A 20,187-nucleotide genomic window follows, 5' to 3' on the forward strand; every position below is an offset into this window, starting at 1 on the left:
TATATATATATATATATATATATATATATATATATATATATATATATATATATATATATATATTTCTAAAATTATAAATTAATAAATATTTTTAAATATAAATATTAAAATATAAATATATATATTTTAATAGTAAACATATAAATATATGAGGTCTCTAAATATATATGCTTTACACAAGTGTTAAACGTTATAAAGATTATATATTTGATTTAATATTTTTTTCTTAATTAATAATTTATATATATATATATTATTGACTCTTTTTTCTTTTTAAAATAGTTTTTAATTATTTAATTTTTTAAATAAATAAAAAAGTTTAATATAAGGACTAGCTAATTTATTTTAAAATATATATATTTATGTATTTTCACAATATATAGAGTAATTTAAGTTAATTAATTAATTTTCAAATATATATTGATGTATTTTCAAATATATATATTTGGAAAAAAATATAGGCATGTTTACCTAATATATATTTATATATTTTTGTAATATGTATAGGCTAGCTATTTTATTAATTTATTCTTAAAATATAAATTTATGTATATTGAAAATAAATATATATTTAAAATAATTTAAAAATATATAGTAAAATTTATTTTTGAAATAAGTGGAGGAACTTTGCTCTTCTTTTATTTATTTTTGTTAAGCCCACAAGTTAACCAGTAAAATAATTGGACTTTATAACCGGCTCATTTAGCCCATTTAGTCTCACTCGTAGAATTTTATATATTTGTTGTACTATCAAATATACATATTTTAAAAAGTATCTCTACAATAAAAAAAATACTTAATAAATTATCAAACTCGTAAATTCTCGAGAAAAACGATCAACTCCCCGAAAGACTCTACTGGTTTTTTGAACGAATCTCAGAAAATGTCATAATAAAAGTATTATGAATAATACATATCGGATGATTACGATCATTAAAAGTTCGACAATTCTCTATAACAAGATAGTCCATCAAAAAATAATTAGAATGTTAACTCAAATATATAGGTTTGTCATATCAGCCGCATCAATCCAAACTTTTCAGCAACTACCAAAAAACTCATTTATCACTCAATGAATCTAAATAATACTGTACAAAAAACTTTAAATACTAGTCACCATCAACACTACAAAAGTAAGTGAGTTTCCGATTCAACCTCTTCGTGACACATACGACTAACCATAATACAACATTTTTTATGCACATATCATTCATTAGAATTCTACCATGAATAACGCTTCATCCAAAGAACGAGATCTTTGATTCCCAAAGTTTTCCCAACAAAAATTATATGGAATCATCTTAGCGAACAAATTGTAGCAATACCCCACATAAAAACTATCCATATCTTATCAACGCATAACGTTTTGTTCAGACGGTGACACTTGTTTGCGTCTCACCAAAAGTAAAAATTCTATTATATGACGGAGTCTCGATAATGTTTAATCTATTTCTATATCTAATTCGGCTAGCGAAACCACTAGACCAATGGTCAAACATGCTCTTAACTGTGTCATTTCTACATATAGTAATGTAAACAAGCCCATTATACGTCGTAGCTAGACTTTTGACACTATACGAAATGTCGTCTCAAAATATAATCGAAAAACCAACCCACAATAAATTTAGGCTGCTAAAGAAATTTTTTTCACATAAAATAAATTCTCATTGAAATACTAAACATTGTTAAATAATTAGATATTTTGGTGAACTGAATAGACTAATAACTTGACAAATTTAGTTTAATCCACAAAATATTAACATTTATAATATATATATAATAGATTTAGCTTGCAAATTAAGTTAATTTGTACATTTCATTATCAATAAAAAAACTCAATTCAAGGAATAAAAGAGAAATATAGTTGAATTCCATGGATGAATGGATGGAGAGATTATTTAAATGATTTCAAATTAATCAAAATCATTTCACACCTATTACATTATTTAATTCATTAATTAACTTAATAAAATTTATCTATTTTTTTCATTATATATTAATATATATATTTTAAATTCTCTATTTTCTCAAAATCAACCCTCTTTAAATAACTCTAACAAAGTCAATTCTCTATATGACTTCAGAATTGGGATAGACCATTTAATTATATAATTAAATGAATCTTTATGAAATTATTAATCTTATATTGTGACCATTTCAAACTAGACCACTCGAGGCTTAATATATAAAGGTCTATAGGGTTCACAGTTAGAATTAGGATTTTCAGCGGGAACATTGACGACGGTTAAGTTATATAGTGGTTAATAAAAAATATTAATGTCGGCAACTAAACTACAGTGATTAATAAAAAATATATTGTTTAATAAATTATAAATATAACCAATAAAATAGCCGGACCATTTAGCCCATTTACCCTCCTCACCCATAGAATTTTATATATTTGTTTTGAGCAACATATATACCTCAAAATATTAACTTTTATAATATATATTAACAGATTTGGCTTAATGCTAATTAATTTAATTTGTTAATTCATTATGAATAAATAAACTCAGTTTTACTAAATATATATTGATATATTTTAACAGATTCGTCAAAACTTGTGACGTTTTTTCATTTTGTCTACCAAGCCCATATTTTTTGGCCCATATTTTTTGGCCCAAATTTAAAACTAACTAACAAAACATATTTATCTTAATTTATATTTTTCTGAGTAACACAAACAAATATAAGGCTGTCATAATTGCCAATCTTTTTTATTAAGAAAAAATGATAAGTTTGTGAAATTTAATATTTTTCCACTTTAATTAATTTAACTCATTGATCTGTTAATTAGTATTGTAATTTCCCACTAAAGAAGTAATTATAAGGCCTACTTTAGGTTGATTTTGACAAATAATTATTCAAATAAGAAATTTATATATTGATTATCCCCCATTACTTGACTTGGTGTTCCCATTGATGGCCTGCATTAATTATACTATACATATATACAAGCCGGCTAACCACTTAATTATATGAAACCTCAAATTATTGAACATTTCAAACTCTTTTCCAAAGTATATATATAAAAGGGGATAACTTGGCTTCATAATTCCAAGCACAATTTATAAATTCATCATCATATATATATATAGTGTTTCTAACTATAAAGACAATACCTAATTGACAATGGCAAATGAAATCATCATGTTGTGTTTCCTAGCTTTTACATTCATCGGGTGCTACTTGGTTGCAGCCTCCGATCCCAAACCACTACAAGATTTTTGTGTCGCCGACCCTACGAGCTCGGGTATGTAAGGAAAATATACATGATTTGGTCTAATTAGTCGACTTTACTTAAACTATTATATGTGATATTTTGGTTGCAGCTAGAGTGAATGGTGTGTCTTGCAAGGATCCATTATTTGCTCAAGCAAGTGATTTTTCCTTCAGCGGGCTCCACATTCCTGGAAACACTTCTAATTCAGTTGGTTCTAAAGTGACACCGGTTGGTGTAACTCAACTTCCGGGGTTGAACACTCTTGGAATCTCATTGGTGCGCATCGACTATGCCCCGTGGGGCATCAACCCTCCCCACACCCATCCTCGGGCTACGGAGGTTCTTATTGTCTTAGAAGGTTCTCTCCTTGTCGGATTCGTCACCTCCAACCCTGATAACCGATTCATCTCCAAGGTCCTTTACAAAGGGGACGTGTTTGTCTTTCCTATCGGGCTTGTTCATTTCCAACAGAATGTTGGAAAAGTAAATGCGGTTGCAATTGCTGGATTGAGTAGTCAAAATCCGGGAGTTATTCCCATTGCCAATACGGTTTTCGGTTCTAATCCGTCAATTGCTAATGACGTTCTAGCCAAGGCATTTCAGGTGGATAAAACCATAATTGATCAAATCCAAGGGAAATTTTAGATATTGTGGAATTTAGTTATATGAGTTAATGTTTTATTCAATTGTCTTATGTGTGTTGTTTTTTCATGAGTTGTTGGTGTGATTCAAATTGTTTGGGTTTAATGTTTCATTTAGTCAATTCTTAATTTGCTTGTGCTTAGTTGCCAATTTATTTCTAATTCATTTTTATGGTTCAATTTAATTTTTTTTTGAGATAGTATATGTACATTAAATAATGATAAGAATTGGTTAAGCCCAACAATATAAAATATGATATTTGAAAATAAAAAAATAAAATAAATGTCACAAAATAAAAAGAATACAAAAACTTTGCGAAACAGATTACTGATATCGTAAATCATCGGTTCAATTTATTACTTACTTGATTAAAAGATTAACAATTAAACAAGCATATTAATTTGTTTTTATATGATAATGTTCAAAATATAAATACTTAATCATGCATCTCACTTTTCTTTTACTAATTAAAAACATAGTTTTCCCAACCAACCAATGTAACCTAGTGACAAGAGTCGACTTACGAAATCAAAATATCACAAGTTGATTTTATCTCAAAATATTTTGAGTTTAAGCGAGAGTATGACTGTAGGGTGTCATGATAATTCTCATTTAATTCAAAATAAAAACTTTTAAACGAAAACGGAGAACTTTTGAGGTGAATATTAAATATTTAAAACGGTTAGATAAGTTATATTTATATATAATATGTAGTATATTATTAAGAATATTAAATATATTGTTCAATATAATATTTCCCTTTTATAACATCATATTAAAGATAGATTTTTTTTTGTTTGTTCTTAGCATATAAAATCACGAAATTTCATATTTAAAATAATGAGTTTCTTTGTTTTTGTTTATTTTGTTTATTGTCCTTTATTTCTTGGAAAAATCTTTAATTTTACAAGTTTATATTACAAAACGATTTAAAATAAACTTTCTTGAACGTATTTTTTCATACAGCTCTCGCTCTTTGTCTCCTGCAGCTCACCTATTATAATTTTTGATAAATAAAAATTTGAAACTATTTGAACAGATAAATGCATAATTAGATAAAAATTAGTTTTAGTACTCATAAAAAAAAATAATATTATATTCATATTTTTCTTCTTCCACACTTTTTATTTTTTATTTTTGATTATTTGGAAATTATAGTGCAATTTGTTTACCTTATTATTATTATTTTTGAATTTATAATATTTTTTATTTTAATTAAAATATTTTAGAGAGAATCGAACTCGTGACCTTTAGTTTATTAAAAATCGATTTTTCTTTCCGTCATTCATTATCTATAACTATAACTATAACTATGGTAAAGCGTAATAACTCATGCTTGTTATTCCAAGTCTTTTTCGTGTTCAGAGCATTGAAAACAAATAAATTTCTTTAATTAGTTTAGCTAATTAATTTTGTTAAGTTATGTAATTTCCGGCCACATATTTGAACTCATTTTAGCTTGAATTTGACAATTAAATTAATGAATTGAGAAATTCATTTATGGATAATCACATTATATGACTGGTTTTCTTCATTGATGCATGGCCTGCAATTATATTGTAGTCTATATATCATCAATTAAGCCGGCTGACCACTTTATTATTATGAACCCTCAAATTACTAATATTTTCTTGTTGAACATTTCAAACTCTCTTCTCTTCCAAGTATATATAAGGGATAGTCTTGGCTTCATCATTCCAAGCCCATTACATTCATCATATAGAGTGCACTTCTGTTAAGCTAACTATAAAGGCAATACCTAATTCACAATGGCAAATGAAATCATCATGTTGTGTTTTCTAGCTCTTACATTCGGCGCCTACATGGTTGTCGCCTCTGATCCCAAACCATTGCAAGATTTTTGTGTCGCGGATCCTACGAGCTCAGGTAAGTACTTTTATATCAGTGAATTACGAAAATATTGCATGAATTGGTTCGAGAGTAAAAACCTTTTATGTGATATATTCTGGTTGCAGCCAGAGTGAATGGCGTGCCATGCAAGGATCCATCGCATGCTCAGGCAAATGATTTCTTCTTCAGCGGGCTTCACATTCCTGGAAACACTTCGAGTCCGGTTGGTTCCAAAGTGACACCGGTTGGCGTAACTCAACTTCCGGGATTGAACACTCTGGGAATCTCATTGGTGCGTATCGACTATGCCCCGTGGGGCATCAACCCTCCCCACACCCATCCCCGGGCTACAGAGGTTCTTACTGTCTTAGAAGGTTCTCTCCTTGTTGGATTCGTCACCTCCAACCCTGATAACCGATTCATCTCCAAGGTCCTCTACAAAGGCGACGTGTTTGTCTTTCCAATCGGGCTTGTTCATTTCCAACAGAATGTTGGGAATGTAAAAGCGGTTGCAATTGCTGGATTGAGCAGCCAAAACCCGGGAGTTATTCCCATTGCCAATACGGTTTTCGGTTCTAATCCGTCAATTGCTAACGACGTTCTAGCCAAGGCATTTCAGGTGGACAAAACCATAATCGATCAAATCCAGGGGAAATTTTAGATATTATGCAATTCCAAGTTAATGTGTTATTCAATTATATTGTTTTGTGGGTGTTTTCTTTTCATGATTAGTTGTTGTTGTGGTCCAAATTGTAATGGTTTTATGTTTCCTTTGATCAATTTTATTAATGAAGCTAAAATGAGTGTTTCAAAACCAGAAATAATCGAACCTTAACTAGTCCGGAGGTCCTCGTAAAGATTTACAAAAAAAGAGAAAAGACGAAACACTAAAAACTCGAAAACAAATACAAGTCCGAAGAAGAAGAATGATATAAAAGATACCCTAAAAGCATATCATTTGACATAATAAGAAGGACGTGCTTGGTTTGGGAGATCATGTAAAAGATTCAGACTTCTAAGACTTTCACTAAGGTTGCGCAGGCTTCCATTCATACCGATAGTAGATTAAGTACAATAGACATTGGAAGAGAAATGATACTCACAAGAAAGTGTATGATGTTTTGATCACATTCCGCGAAAATCACTCGCTTCGTTTTCAAATGACCGTTATATTTCTTCTCGCCATTTTTGAAACAGAGCAGAATCTTGAAACTCTTTGATTCTTGTACAGATGTGAAGACGAGTGTTTCGGAATTTAGGATCATATGAAGTGTGACTAATTCCCGCGGGTTAAACACGTAACCCGTAAATACACTTAACCAGGCGCAAAATTTATTGGCTCACGGACTTAAATCCAGAATCTCAGAAAGGCTGGAAATATTCAGCTCTCTACCGCAAAACAAGAAGAGAAGATTATTTCGATTTTTATTATAATTTTGTTATTTGGCTTAAACCACCTCTATTTATATTTTTTTTTTATAAATTAAAAATAAAAGTCTTAAATATAAAATAGAATTGCAATATCAAACATTATTTTTTAATTTTTATAAAATCAAAATTTATTCTCTACAAATCTCATTTATAATTTTTCTTTCATGACCTTAGAATATTTTTATTAAGAATTCAACTTGAATACATATTTTTCTATATTATTTCTTGTTAGGGCCTTTTCGGTAAAAATATTATAAAATAATGTATGAATTAATTTTTTTGTTAAAAATATTTAAAAGGAAATATTTTTTTTTAAAGAAATAAAGAATATTTTAAAATTTTATTTAATGAATAAAATGATGAAATTTATTAGAGTAGAAATAAAATAATGTTTAAGTCATGTTTGTCATTTTAATACTCTAAGACATAATTTTTACCTTTTGTTTTAGTTAAGGTTGTTCATGTCTGCCGACCGTTATGAAGCCGGCTGCCCATTTAATTAGTAATAATTATATGAATCCTCAAATTATATATTAATATTTTCCAGTTGAACAATTCAAACTCTTTCTTAATACACACACATCCAGCAGTATATAAGGAATAGCTTATCAAACTTGGCTAAATCATCATAATTGGAATCCTTTCATTAAATAATCTGCTATATATAAATTTACTTCTTCCTTTATCTACAACACAATACCTTGAAAATGGCAAATGAAATCGTCGTGTTTTGTTTTCTAGCTCTTACATTTCGCGCCTACGTGGTTGTCGCCTCTGATCCCAAACCACTTCAAGATTTTTGTGTCGCCGACCTTACCAGCTCAGGTAAGTACTTCACATTATGTTAGTAAATTAATTAGAAAATGATTTGGTCTAAGACTTCACTTACACTTTTGTTTGATATTTAATTGGCTGCAGCAAGAGTGAACGGTGTTCCTTGCAAGGATCCATTGCTCGCTCAGCCAACTGATTTCGCATTTAGTGGGCTTCACATTCCAGGAAACACTTCTAATCCTGTTGGTTCAAAAGTAACACCTGTTGGCGTAACTCAACTCCCTGGACTAAACACTCTCGGAATCTCATTGGTGCGTATCGACTATGCCCCTTGGGGCATCAACCCTCCACACACCCATCCCCGGGCTACAGAGATTATCACTGTCTTAGAAGGCTCTCTCCTTGTCGGATTCGTCACCTCCAACCCTGATAACCGTCTCATCTCCAAGATTCTCTATAAAGGTGACGTGTTTGTCTTTCCCATTGGGCTTGTTCATTTCCAACAGAATGTTGGGAATGTAAATGCGGTTGCAATTGCTGGATTGAGCAGCCAAAACCCGGGAGTTATTACCATTGGCAATACAGTCTTCGGTTCCAATCCCTCTATTGCTAACGACGTCCTAGCCAAGGCATTCCAAGTGGATAAAGCCATAATCGATCAAATCCAGGGGAAGTTTTAAATATAATTGAATTGTTTTTTGGGTGATGTCTTGTGTCCCTTCGTTTGGTTTTAATGATTTAGTGGTTGGTATAATCCAAATTGTTTGAGTTATATGTATCAATTTTTTCAATGAAACTTACTATTGTGTTTGTGTAACTTTATGACTAACAATTAACAAAACAAGCTATTATATGGTAGTGTAAAACTTTAGCGAAACCTAAAAGAGCGCAGGTAAAACAATTTTTTATGTTCCAATAGGAGAGGATTTACCGACGCTTATACAGCGATGCAAGATACACTTATTATATTATCGACGCTTTATTTGTATTTGACGGACGTTTTTGTCCCTTATTATTTTATTTAGTGATGATTTTGAGTATTTATAAATTTCAAAATAATTATTTGTCAAAACAACAAAGAAACACGAAGCAGTCAAAATTATAACAAAAACATGAAAACTAATATAATTTTACAAGGATAAAACTCAATTTATTTAATTGCAAAAATCAGAAATAAATGGTGTAAATAATGAAGTTAAAAGTATGACATTTTATGAGATTATTTTGGAAAAGTCGATGAATCAGTCGAGAACTAATAGTCTTTTTCGAAGTTCTACAAATTCAATAATATGTTGTATTGTTAATTTTTTTTTTATTTTCTCTTCAATCATATTTGTGTTATGTTTAGACATCTCTTATCATTTTTCATTATAAGTGTTAACCAGAAAACTTCATGACCAGTAATACAATTGGTTAAGAAAATAAATGAAGTGCCAATTGCCTTTCTCTAGTAGGTATATGCTCGATAATCTTCTGGGTGAAGTGTTTATGTTTTAATTTTTATTTTCATATTTTCATATTTTTTGATTTTTTGATTTTATTTTTATTTTCTTTCATATCATCTAACTTGTGTCTACATGCATGATTTACATTATTTTTCATTTTACATGTAATATTTAAAAATATAAAATGAACCGCATAAAATAGGAACAATAACATGTCATTATATATATCATTACACAACTGAAAAAAACATGCATCTTCTATAGAAGATTAACTATGATTCGGTGGATTCAAAAACGAAAACTTAACTCTGATACCATGTTAAAATATAAAGAAATTGTTTAAATGTTATATAGAATTACTTAATTTATGTATAATTTATGGAGATATAGACTTACAGTAATGATATTAACATAATATTATATTACAAATGTATTATTGTTTATGATAACATACTGAACTAGGTTATCTTGATCATTAATACACCAAGACGGCCTGCATGAAAATATGAAATACCCTGTTTCATGTCTGCCGATTGCCATGATCAAGCCGGCTGCCCGCTTAATGAATTAATTATATGAATCCTCAAATTAATAATTAATCTTTCAAAGTTGAACATTTCAAACTACATCTATCCAGCAGTATATAAGGGCTAGCCTATCAATCTTGGTTTCCTCATAATTGGAAACCCTTCTTCTAGCTATATATAAAATTAACTTCTTACTTAATCCTTGATCTGCCAGACAATACCTTCAAAATGGCAAATGGAATCGTCATGTTGTGTTTTCTAGCTCTTACATTCGGCGGCTACGTGGTTTTCGCCTCTGATCCCAAACCACTGCAAGATTTTTGTGTCGCCGATCCTACGAGCTCAGGTACTTTCCATTAGTGAAGCAAAATAAAGCATGATTTGGTTCAAGACTTAAACTTTTATGTCATCTTTTGGTTGCAGCCAGAGTGAATGGTGTGCCTTGCAAGGATCCATTGTTTGCTCAGGCAAGTGATTTTTCCTTCAGCGGGCTTCATATTCCTGGAAACACTTCTAATCCCGTCGGTTCCAAAGTGACACCTGTTGGTGTAACTCAACTCCCGGGTTTGAACACTCTCGGAATCTCTTTGGTGCGCATCGACTATGCCCCATGGGGAATCAATCCTCCTCACACCCATCCCCGGGCTACAGAGATTCTCACTGTCTTAGAAGGCTCTCTCCTAGTCGGATTTGTCACATCCAACCCTGTTAACCGCCTCATCTCCAAGGTCCTCTACAAAGGCGACGTGTTTGTCTTTCCCATCGGGCTTGTTCATTTCCAACAGAATGTTGGGAATGTAAACGCGGTTGCAATTGCTGGATTGAGCAGTCAAAACCCGGGAGTTATTCCCATTGGCAATACAGTCTTCGGTTCCAATCCCTCAATTGCTAATGACGTCTTAGCCAAGGCATTTCAGGTGGATAAAACCATAATTGATCAAATCCAGGGGAAATTTTAAATATAATTATGAATTCATGCTTTATAATTCAATTGTTTGTGTGATGTCTTGTGTCTCTTCGTTTTTTTTTTAAGATTTAATGGTTTAAATGATCCAAATTGTTTGAGTTATATGTATCAATATGTTCAATTATTTCAATGAAACTTACTATTTTGTTTGTGTAACTTTCATTTATAATGATGATATAACAAACAATTAACCAAACAAGTTATATATATGGTTTTCCCAAGCCAGTAAACGCCACTACAGTTTTCTGGAGCACATTTAAAAGCAGTCAGTAACTTTAGAGAGACCTAAAAGAGCGCAGGTAAATATTTTTTATGTGCCAAAAGTAGAGGATCTTACCGACGCTCTTATTATATTATCGACGCTTTATTTTTGTATTTCACTGACGTATTAGTCATTGATTTTTTGGATTTATTGACGCTTTTGAGTTTTATAAATTTCAAAAATATTATTTGTCAAACAACAAAGAAACACAAAACAGACAAAATTATATAAAAAAAACATGAAAACTAATATAATTTTAAAAGGATAAAACTTAATTTATTTAATCACGAATTACAAATAAATTGTGAATTGTAAAAATGACGAAGTTAAGAGTATTATAATCATAAGTTATTTTCAATGATCTCAATTATTGCAGTAGATTTTGGATAAGTATTATTTAGACACTTTTCTAAATTCATTAAAAAAAATTGGAAGAGTCAGGAGTTAATTATCTTTTCCGAACGTTTATAATCTCGGTAATCTATTGAGAGACGTGTTTATTTTTTGTTTTTGTTTTTATTTCCATTTAATTTTTAGGTTCTATTTTTTATTTTACCACCTGTCAGATTTATCTCATCATTTTTTATATAGATAAGATCATTTTAAAAAATCCATAAACAATTCAAACATAAAATTGGCTAGAAAAATCAGTGAGGTGTTAATTGCTATCCTCAAATATCTATGAGCCCTAAAATTTTTGGACCACTTATTTTTATATTCTTATTTTTTTGTATTGTAGTTTTTTTTTTTTTTTTACTTTTTTTTCTCTCATGTGATGCTTATATTTTACCGGACCACGTGATTATGTTTTTTTTCTTCTTATTTTCATGTTTGATGAATTTTTATTTTTTATTTTCTCTCATCACATATTTGTAAACACGTCATTTTTTAATATATATATATATAGATAATTTAAAAAGTAAAAAAGTTCGGAAACAACTCAAAAATAAAATTAGAATGAAAAAAAATGTGATACAAGAAACCTCATGAGCAAAAATCTCATGCAATTGGTTTAAAAAATTTAAGTTTTTCTTGAATATTTACGAGATCGATAGTTGTCTACGTGTTCATGTTTTTATTTTTAATTTTATGTTTTTGGGATAATTTTTATTTATTTTTTTGTCAAAGTGATGTTTGTGTTCTTGTGCTTCTCATACATTTTATTATAATGTACCATTTTAAAAAAAAAAATCAACTCATATAAGATAGATAGTAACCGTGCCATCTCATTATACCGTTGGTAAACATGCATCTTGTTGGATTATCTAAATCTCAGTTCGTACTTGACTAAGTTATCCTGATCATTGAAACACCATGCAAGACGGCCTGCAATGAAATTAAATATGAAATACTATGTTCATGTCTGCCGATTGCCATGATCAAGCCGGCTGGCTGCCCGCTTAATGAATTAATTATATGAATCCTCAAATTATTAATTAATCTTTCAAAGTTGAACATTTCAAACATCATCTATCCAGCATGCAGTATATAAGGGCTAGTCTATCAATCTTGGTTTCCTGCAACTAGCTATATATAATTAACTTCTTCCTTCATCTACAAAAAAAATACCTTGAAAATGGCAAATGGAATCATCATGTTGTGTTTTCTAGCTCTTACATTCGGCGGCTACGTGGTTGTCGCCTCTGATCCCAAACCACTGCAAGACTTTTGTGTCGCCGATCTTACCAGCTCAGGTACTTTCCATTAGTGAAGCAAAATATGCATGATTTGGTTCAAGACTTAAAAAACTTTTAGCTGATGTTATAGAAAAAATTGTATTGAATGATATATCGAATTACTCTAATTGCAGCTAGAGTGAACGGTGTGCCTTGCAAGGATCCATCGCTTGCGAAAGCAAGCGATTTCTTCTTCAGTGGGCTTCACATTCCTGGAAACACTTCGAGTCCTGTTGGTTCAAAAGTGACACCTGTTGGCATAACTCAACTCCCTGGTTTGAACACTCTCGGAATATCATTGGTGCGCATCGACTATGCCCCGTGGGGCATCAACCCTCCCCACACCCATCCCCGGGCTACAGAGATCCTCACCGTCTTAGAAGGCTCTCTCCTCGTTGGATTCGTCACATCCAACCCTGAGAACCGCTTCATCTCTAAAGTCCTCTACAAAGGCGACGTGTTTGTCTTTCCTATCGGTCTTGTTCATTTCCAACAGAATGTTGGGAATGTAAACGCGGTTGCAATTGCTGGATTGAGCAGCCAAAACCCGGGAGTTATTCCCATTGCCAATACAGTCTTCGGTTCCAATCCCTCAATTGGTAATGACGTCCTAGCCAAGGCATTCCAGGTGGATAAAACCATAATCGATCAAATTCAGGGGAAATTTTAGATATTATGGAATTATATTTTCATGTTTGATTCAATTGTTGTATGTATGCATGGGGTGATGTCTCTTCATTTGTTTGTAGTGATTTATAAGTGGGATCCAATTGTTTGAGTTATATCTATAAATTTGTTCAATTTAATATGTTAACGAAATTTTACCTCTTTGTTTGTGCCTAACTTCCATTTCTAATCATGGATCAAATGATAAACAATTAATTAAACAAGCCTATTATTATATACGGTAGTGTAAAACATAAGAGGCATGATACAAGAAGCGAATGTGGGGGAACGAATTGGGGAGCGAAGCCACCTGGCATGCCAGGTAGGTCAAATTTTAATTAATTTTATTTTTTTTCCACGTAGGATAATACCCCTCAATTCAAACTCCTCTCATTTTCTCTCAACCTTTTCTCTTTCTTCAATCTGAAAACGCTCAAAATTCTCTACACAACCATCTCTTCAAAATCTCACTCCGATTTCTGATCAATCTTCAATCTATCTCCTCCGCTAAAATCACTCTCATTTCTGATTAACAACCTTCTCTTCAATCTTCATTCTATCTCCGCTAAACTCACTACCATTTCCGCTCAAACCCACTCTCAAATCCGTTTAAACCCTAGCCTAAGTATCCGCTCAAACTCTAACCCTAAATATCCGCTCAAATGGAATCCGCTCAAACAATGACAGAGAAGAACAAAAACACTTTAGGTAAAAGGAAAAAGCCAGATAGAGATGCAGTGTTAACTTCAGATAGAGATGAAAGGTAAGTTATCATTGTTGCACTATTTTCATTTACTGTGTCCCCTGTTCATTGTGGATCTATTGCAGCGTTAACTGTCTCCTCTTGTTTAATCTTCATTGAATCAGTTCTTTATTTTATGGTATACGATTAACTGTCGATATATCTATATCATTTTATGAAGCAGAGGTATTAGAAATGATTAACTCTTTGTTTATGAAGTAGAGGTATTTGGGAAATGATTAACTCTTTGTTTATGAAGCAGATGTATTAGGAAATGATTAACTCTTTGTTTATGAAGTAGAGGTATATGATTAAATCTTTGAAATTTAGGTGAGTGGTATTAGGAAATGGAGAAGATAATAGAGTTATGATTAAAGCAGCTGTTATGAAATAAGTCAGGAAGAAAGACAGTTGATAAATATTAAGCTTAAATTGTTAATATTGTGTTGTCTTGTGTGTTAGACTATGTTGTCCTGTGTGTTAGACTATGTTGTCCTGTGTGTTAGACTATGTTGTCATGTGTTTTTAGTTATGTTGTCATGTGTTTTTAGTTATGTTGTCATGTGTTTTTTAGTTACCACACTTGAGAGTTAGGGACAAGGTATACGCGAACCTGGTATTCGCAGAAAAGACAGATCAAGAGGAGATTTTATACTTCAGCATTATGACTACTCTCAAACGCGGCACCTTAAAGACAATTCAGAAAAATAGTTGGTTGAATGCAGGGATAATCGATGTCTGGGCTCATGAAATGAATATTTGCGTCAAACACACTACAAAGCCAGGAGCACCTCGAAGCCGAGTTTTTTTCTCAACCATTCATAGTGTGAGTACTACACAGGAACATTAAGTCTTTATATAATACTTTTTTTCTTGTCTAACATAAAAGTTCTTCAACAGGGTGCAACAAATTTGTCACAAAAGGACTATAATACTGTATTACTAAAGGAACTGACGGAGTTTGGATTAATGCTTGGAGACCTTGAAAGGTCTGAACTTGTAAGTCTTTTGTCTTGTGTTTAATACGCTATTGTACTGCGTTTTGTACTGTGTTGTACAGTGTCTTACACTTTATTGTCCCTTGTCTTATTAAACTATGTTGTCCTATGTTGTTACGGTGTGTTGTCACTATACTATGTTAACTTTATTGTGCTGTGATATTTGGATGCAGATTTTTCTACTCATAGGTTATGATTCTCATTTTTATTTGGTCGTTTACAATACGAAGTCGAACACAATGGATATCATTGACAATAGGCCACTCCCGAAGGGTATAGATATGGGTTCAAAGTACGCAGTATTGAAGACTATTGGATGCAAGTTTTTGAACTTTGTTGCGGATATGAAGTTGAGCATTTTTGACACACTCTTGAAATGCGTTGCGAGGCTATTGAAAATGACCTGGCAAGACGCAGGGAACTATAAGGATTGTGGAGTATTCTGTATGTTGCACATGGAGACATACAAGGGAGATCCTAAGTGGACTTGTGGCATAACCCGAGCAAATGCGAGCAAGAATATTCATTGTCTACGAATCCAATACCTATCGAGGATTCTACAATCCGATTCTAACATTTATCGGATGAACTTAAAATACAAGACCAGAAAGTTGTACAAAACCAAATTATCCAAAACAGTAATGTAATGGTTTTATGTTAGTATAATTAAAACATTTACTTTTTGAATAGTATTGTTAGCTGATCACCATCTTTCTCTTCAATCCAAAACTATTATTATATTATCTAAGAATGGTTAATTCAATTCAATGTAATGGTTTATATTTATAATTGAATAGTATTGTTAGCTGATCTCTTAAGAATGGTTTGTCAAAGCTGATGATCCTAGTTGTTGTCGTTATTGTGCTCTTGAGCCAGGCACGGACAGAGGCAGCAAGAGTCCTACCGGAATTCAGTTTTATTATTATTATGATTAAAAGTAGTAGTTAAATGGTGAATGAATACATACATGATGATTCTGGACATATTTTGCAGTATATCATTTCATTTCAAAATAAGAAACATTTCATTTCAAAGTAGCAGTATATGTTGTAGAAATATAACATTTATGTACTCAGGACAACATAATAATAAACACAGGACAACATAGTACAAAATACAGGACAACATAGTATAAGACACAGGACAACACCGTTATGAATATGGGACAACATAACAACATAGTATTGGTTTCTAGAACCGTTATAATTTTTGACACTAACGCTATTTCTAGAACGTATTTATGTCCCCAATTGTTGGTAGGTTATTTTCAGAAATGAATGACATCCCAACATTGAGAATTTTGTCTTCGGTACATGGTGATGATGGTTCATCCATAGGGCTACATAAGACAAAAAAGAGAAATCAGCACAAAGAATACATGACAACACATGAACAACATATTACAGTAATACATGACAACATATTTAATAAAATGCAGGAAGACATATTGGATAAAACGCATTAAAACGAAAAAAATATAGTTTAAAACACAGAACAACATATTACAATAACACAAATGACATCAGAATATTAACCTTTAGAGCAACTTCAATATTTACACGGGACAACATAGTTTAAGACACGGGACATCATAGTTTAAGACACGAGACAACATAGAACAAAACAGAGGACAACACAAGCCAACAAAAATATTAACAGTTTTATACAGGTTCTTGAAAATAACAAAAATATTAACAATTTTATACAGGTTCTAGCTACATATTGGTTTCTACACATAACAATCACATAACAACAGAAAAACGTGAATCCAAAAAACAAACAGAAGAACAATAAAAACAAAGAAAAAAGTAAGCTATGATGGCAGAGAAGATATACCATTAGAAGAAGAAGCTAATCGGACAGTGACGAAGACGAATCTAAACAAAACGCAAGGAGAAGACGACGAGGATGAAGACGAAACTAAAGAACGGAAGGACGACGAGGATGAAGACGCAAGAACAGTAAAAAGTTAAACGACGAGGATGAAGACGAATCTAAAGAATGTAAGGAGAAGAATCTAGACGGCGCGGATGAAGACGAATCTAAAGAATGTAAGGAGAAGAAGCTAGACGGCGCGGATGAAGACGAATCTAAAGAATGGAAGGAGAAGATGATAAACAGCGTGCCGAGAGTGAAGAAAATGGAAGAAGAAGAATAAGGAGGGTTTTGTTTGATGAGCGGGAAATGATCTGAGGGTTTGCTAAAGAGGAGATATAATTTTTTTCTCTTTCCTCCGTGGCATGCCAGGTGGCTTCGCTCCCCATTTCGTTCCCCCAATTCGTTCCCTATATCATTTCCCAAAACATAACTACTTAATGGTTTTTATATAGTTAGAACTAAAACGTTGGTTTGTGTTTAGGAACAAAAAAACTAGAAAAACAAAATTCAAAACATATTGTGAGATGCATTTATATATACAAGTATTTAAGTTACTAAAAAAATAAAAATATCTAATAATTTATATTGGATATGTTTTTAAGTCCGACTACCTACCTTCATAAATTGAACATGAAACCTATGTTCTATCAAATAAGATATTTTTCAACTTAAACTAGCTAATTATATGAGTTCTAAACTAGCTAATTTTAATACAAAATCAAGTATAAGAACACTAATATAATATTCAAAAAAATTGTTAAAATTATACCTAAAGATCAAATTAATATATCTTAAAAAAAAACATTAATTATCATAATATTAACTGATATATTTTGAGGGATTGATTCTAATCCTAATTGACATCTTTATTTTTTTATATATATAAAACAACGTAATCTTGCTTGATCGGTATAAAGGTTAATTATAAAAATAAAAAAATTAACTTTATGCTTTAAGAAAAACCCACTTGATCATCTAGATTATAGGTCATGTGATAATTAACTCTCTTTTTTTCTTTTTCTTTTTCTTTTTCAAAATAACAATAAATGTTTTCCTTATTATTTATTAAAAATTAAACTCCCAAATGATTAAGGTAACCATAATCGGACCGGCGTCGGTGGTTGACCCAGATGATGGGAGTCCAAATCTAGCTGCTTTCATTGCAATAAATGATGGAACTGATGATAGTCTCTAAAGTCCACTTTTACCCTATCTTTCTTTCACTCTCTCTCATGAGTTAATGTTCCTCCCAACCTCTCAACGGTCCATACGCGTTTAGACTTGATTTACATTGTTATTGGTTGTGGATCATCAAGAAAAGTTGGCAGGCAATGCTTATATAAAGAGACTGCTCGTAGCCCAATAGAGCATATGTGAGCTACTAATTGTCATAAACAAATCTTCCATTCCACCAAATATGGAGATAACAAGTAGATGGGTTTGCTTCTTCTTTCTCTGCTTTAGTGTTGCTCTCCACTTGAGCACAATTGCTCTTGCGGATGGCAAGGTTCAAACGGAGGGGTGGGGTAGGGACAGGTTTGGAGGTAGGCGTGGTGGACTGGGAGGCCGCGGACCTGGTGGCCGAGGACTTGGCGGTGGTATTGGAGGAGGAGGAGGGTTCGGTGGTGGTGGAGGTGGTGGCATTGGAGGTGGCGCTGGACATGGAGGTGGATTTGGTGCTGGTGGTGGAGTAGGTGGTGGCGCTGGAGGAGGTGTTGGTGGAGGTGGTGGATTTGGCGGCGGTGGAGGAGGAGGTGTTGGTGGAGGTAAGGGTGGTGGCTTTGGTGCTGGTGGAGGTGTTGGGGGTGGTGGAGGAGCTGGAGGAGGTGTTGGCGGAGGTGGTGGACTTGGAGGGGGAGGTGGTGGTGGTGTTGGCGGAGGGTCAGGACATGGTGGTGGGTTTGGAGCTGGTGGGGGTGTAGGAGGTGGTGCTGGAGGAGGTTTGGGTGGAGGCGGTGGACTTGGAGGAGGAGGAGGTGGTGGTGGTGGTGTTGGTGGAGGGTCAGGACATGGTGGTGGGTTTGGAGCTGGTGGAGGTGTAGGAGGTGGTGCTGGAGGAGGTTTGGGTGGAGGAGGTGGTGCTGGAGGAGGTGGTGGTGGTGGTGTAGGCGGTGGATCAGGACATGGTGGTGGGTTTGGAGCTGGTGGAGGTGTAGGCGGTGGTGCAGGAACTGGAGGAGGTGTAGGTGGAGGAGGTGGATTTGGAGGTGGTGGCGGTGGTGGAACTGGTGGTGGGTCAGGCCATGGTGGTGGTTTTGGAGCTGGGGGAGGTGTAGGTGGTGGTGGTGGTGCGGGTGGAGGAATTGGTGGTGGTGGTGGAGGAGGTAGTGGTGGTGGAGGTGGTATTGGAGGAGGATCAGGCCACGGTGGAGGCTTTGGTGCCGGTGGTGGCGTTGGAGGTGGAGCTGGTGGAGGAATTGGTGCTGGTGGTGGAGGAGGAAGTGGTGGTGGAGGAGGTCTTGGTGGTGGATCAGGTCATGGTGGAGGATTTGGTGCAGGTGGGGGTGTTGGTGGTGGTGGTGGTCTTGGAGGTGGACATGGAATTGGGGGAGGTGGTGGCGGTGGTCTTGGAGGTGGACATGGAATTGGGGGAGGTGGTGGAGTTGGGGTAGGCATTGGGATTGGCGTTGGGGTTGGAGTTGGCGGTGGAGCTGGAGGAGGCGCCGGTGGTGGTGCTGGTGGAGGAGGAAGATAAAACAAAAAAAACTAGCATCTCCTCTTCTATCATTGTTATAATTATGATCAGCACTTAAATTAAGCTGGTAATAATTTGCTTTATCTATATATTGTGTAATGTGGTTTAAATTATGATATTTATTTTCCACTTGAATTAATGAAGAAAAATGGCCATGCAAGAATGCTATGATTATGATTAGAATATTGATCACTCTTTTCTTTCATGTTTTCAAATCTGAATTTTAATTACTTTATCAAATCATCAACATGTTAAGTTAACCTATGTCACCTAGCAAGCACCACTGGTGGCCCATATAAAAAGGACAATAGCGACGTAGTAAAATAGTTATAGCCGGGTAGATTCTAAATTATAACTCTGCTCTTATTAACTTACCTAGGCCTATGTTAATATTTATTATAACATTTTAT

The 20,187-nt window shown here is 33.3% G+C and overlaps 6 protein-coding genes across 6 annotated transcripts; all 6 read left to right on the forward strand.

Moving 5' to 3' along the window:
* The first annotated feature begins 3,132 nt into the window (after nucleotides 1-3,132).
* LOC124939930 (putative germin-like protein 2-1) lies at nucleotides 3,133-3,868 on the forward strand. Its single transcript, XM_047480393.1, has 2 exons — nucleotides 3,133-3,257; nucleotides 3,337-3,868. Exons 1-2 carry the CDS (start codon nucleotides 3,133-3,135, stop codon nucleotides 3,866-3,868), a joined length of 657 nt encoding a protein of 218 aa, XP_047336349.1.
* A 1,727-nt stretch (nucleotides 3,869-5,595) lies between these two features.
* On the forward strand, nucleotides 5,596-6,377 carry LOC124939949 (putative germin-like protein 2-3). The gene is made up of 2 exons (XM_047480414.1): nucleotides 5,596-5,752; nucleotides 5,842-6,377. The coding sequence occupies exons 1-2, from the start codon at nucleotides 5,635-5,637 to the stop codon at nucleotides 6,375-6,377; spliced, it is 654 nt and encodes a 217-aa protein (XP_047336370.1). The 5' UTR covers nucleotides 5,596-5,634.
* Nucleotides 6,378-7,854: 1,477 nt separating this feature from the next.
* LOC124939975 (putative germin-like protein 2-2) lies at nucleotides 7,855-8,601 on the forward strand. Its single transcript, XM_047480444.1, has 2 exons — nucleotides 7,855-7,972; nucleotides 8,066-8,601. Exons 1-2 carry the CDS (start codon nucleotides 7,855-7,857, stop codon nucleotides 8,599-8,601), a joined length of 654 nt encoding a protein of 217 aa, XP_047336400.1.
* A 1,520-nt stretch (nucleotides 8,602-10,121) lies between these two features.
* Nucleotides 10,122-10,852, forward strand: LOC124939991 (putative germin-like protein 2-1). The gene is made up of 2 exons (XM_047480462.1): nucleotides 10,122-10,239; nucleotides 10,317-10,852. Exons 1-2 carry the CDS (start codon nucleotides 10,122-10,124, stop codon nucleotides 10,850-10,852), a joined length of 654 nt encoding a protein of 217 aa, XP_047336418.1.
* Nucleotides 10,853-12,698: 1,846 nt separating this feature from the next.
* LOC124939977 (putative germin-like protein 2-3) lies at nucleotides 12,699-13,468 on the forward strand. Its single transcript, XM_047480446.1, has 2 exons — nucleotides 12,699-12,816; nucleotides 12,933-13,468. Exons 1-2 carry the CDS (start codon nucleotides 12,699-12,701, stop codon nucleotides 13,466-13,468), a joined length of 654 nt encoding a protein of 217 aa, XP_047336402.1.
* A 5,031-nt stretch (nucleotides 13,469-18,499) lies between these two features.
* On the forward strand, nucleotides 18,500-19,777 carry LOC124939525 (glycine-rich cell wall structural protein 1-like). Its single transcript, XM_047479991.1, has one exon. It carries the CDS (start codon nucleotides 18,500-18,502, stop codon nucleotides 19,775-19,777), a length of 1,278 nt encoding a protein of 425 aa, XP_047335947.1.
* Nucleotides 19,778-20,187: the final 410 nt, after the last annotated feature.

This window comes from Impatiens glandulifera, chromosome 5 (assembly GCF_907164915.1).
Source record: "Impatiens glandulifera chromosome 5, dImpGla2.1, whole genome shotgun sequence".
Taxonomy (NCBI): Eukaryota; Viridiplantae; Streptophyta; class Magnoliopsida; order Ericales; family Balsaminaceae; genus Impatiens; species Impatiens glandulifera.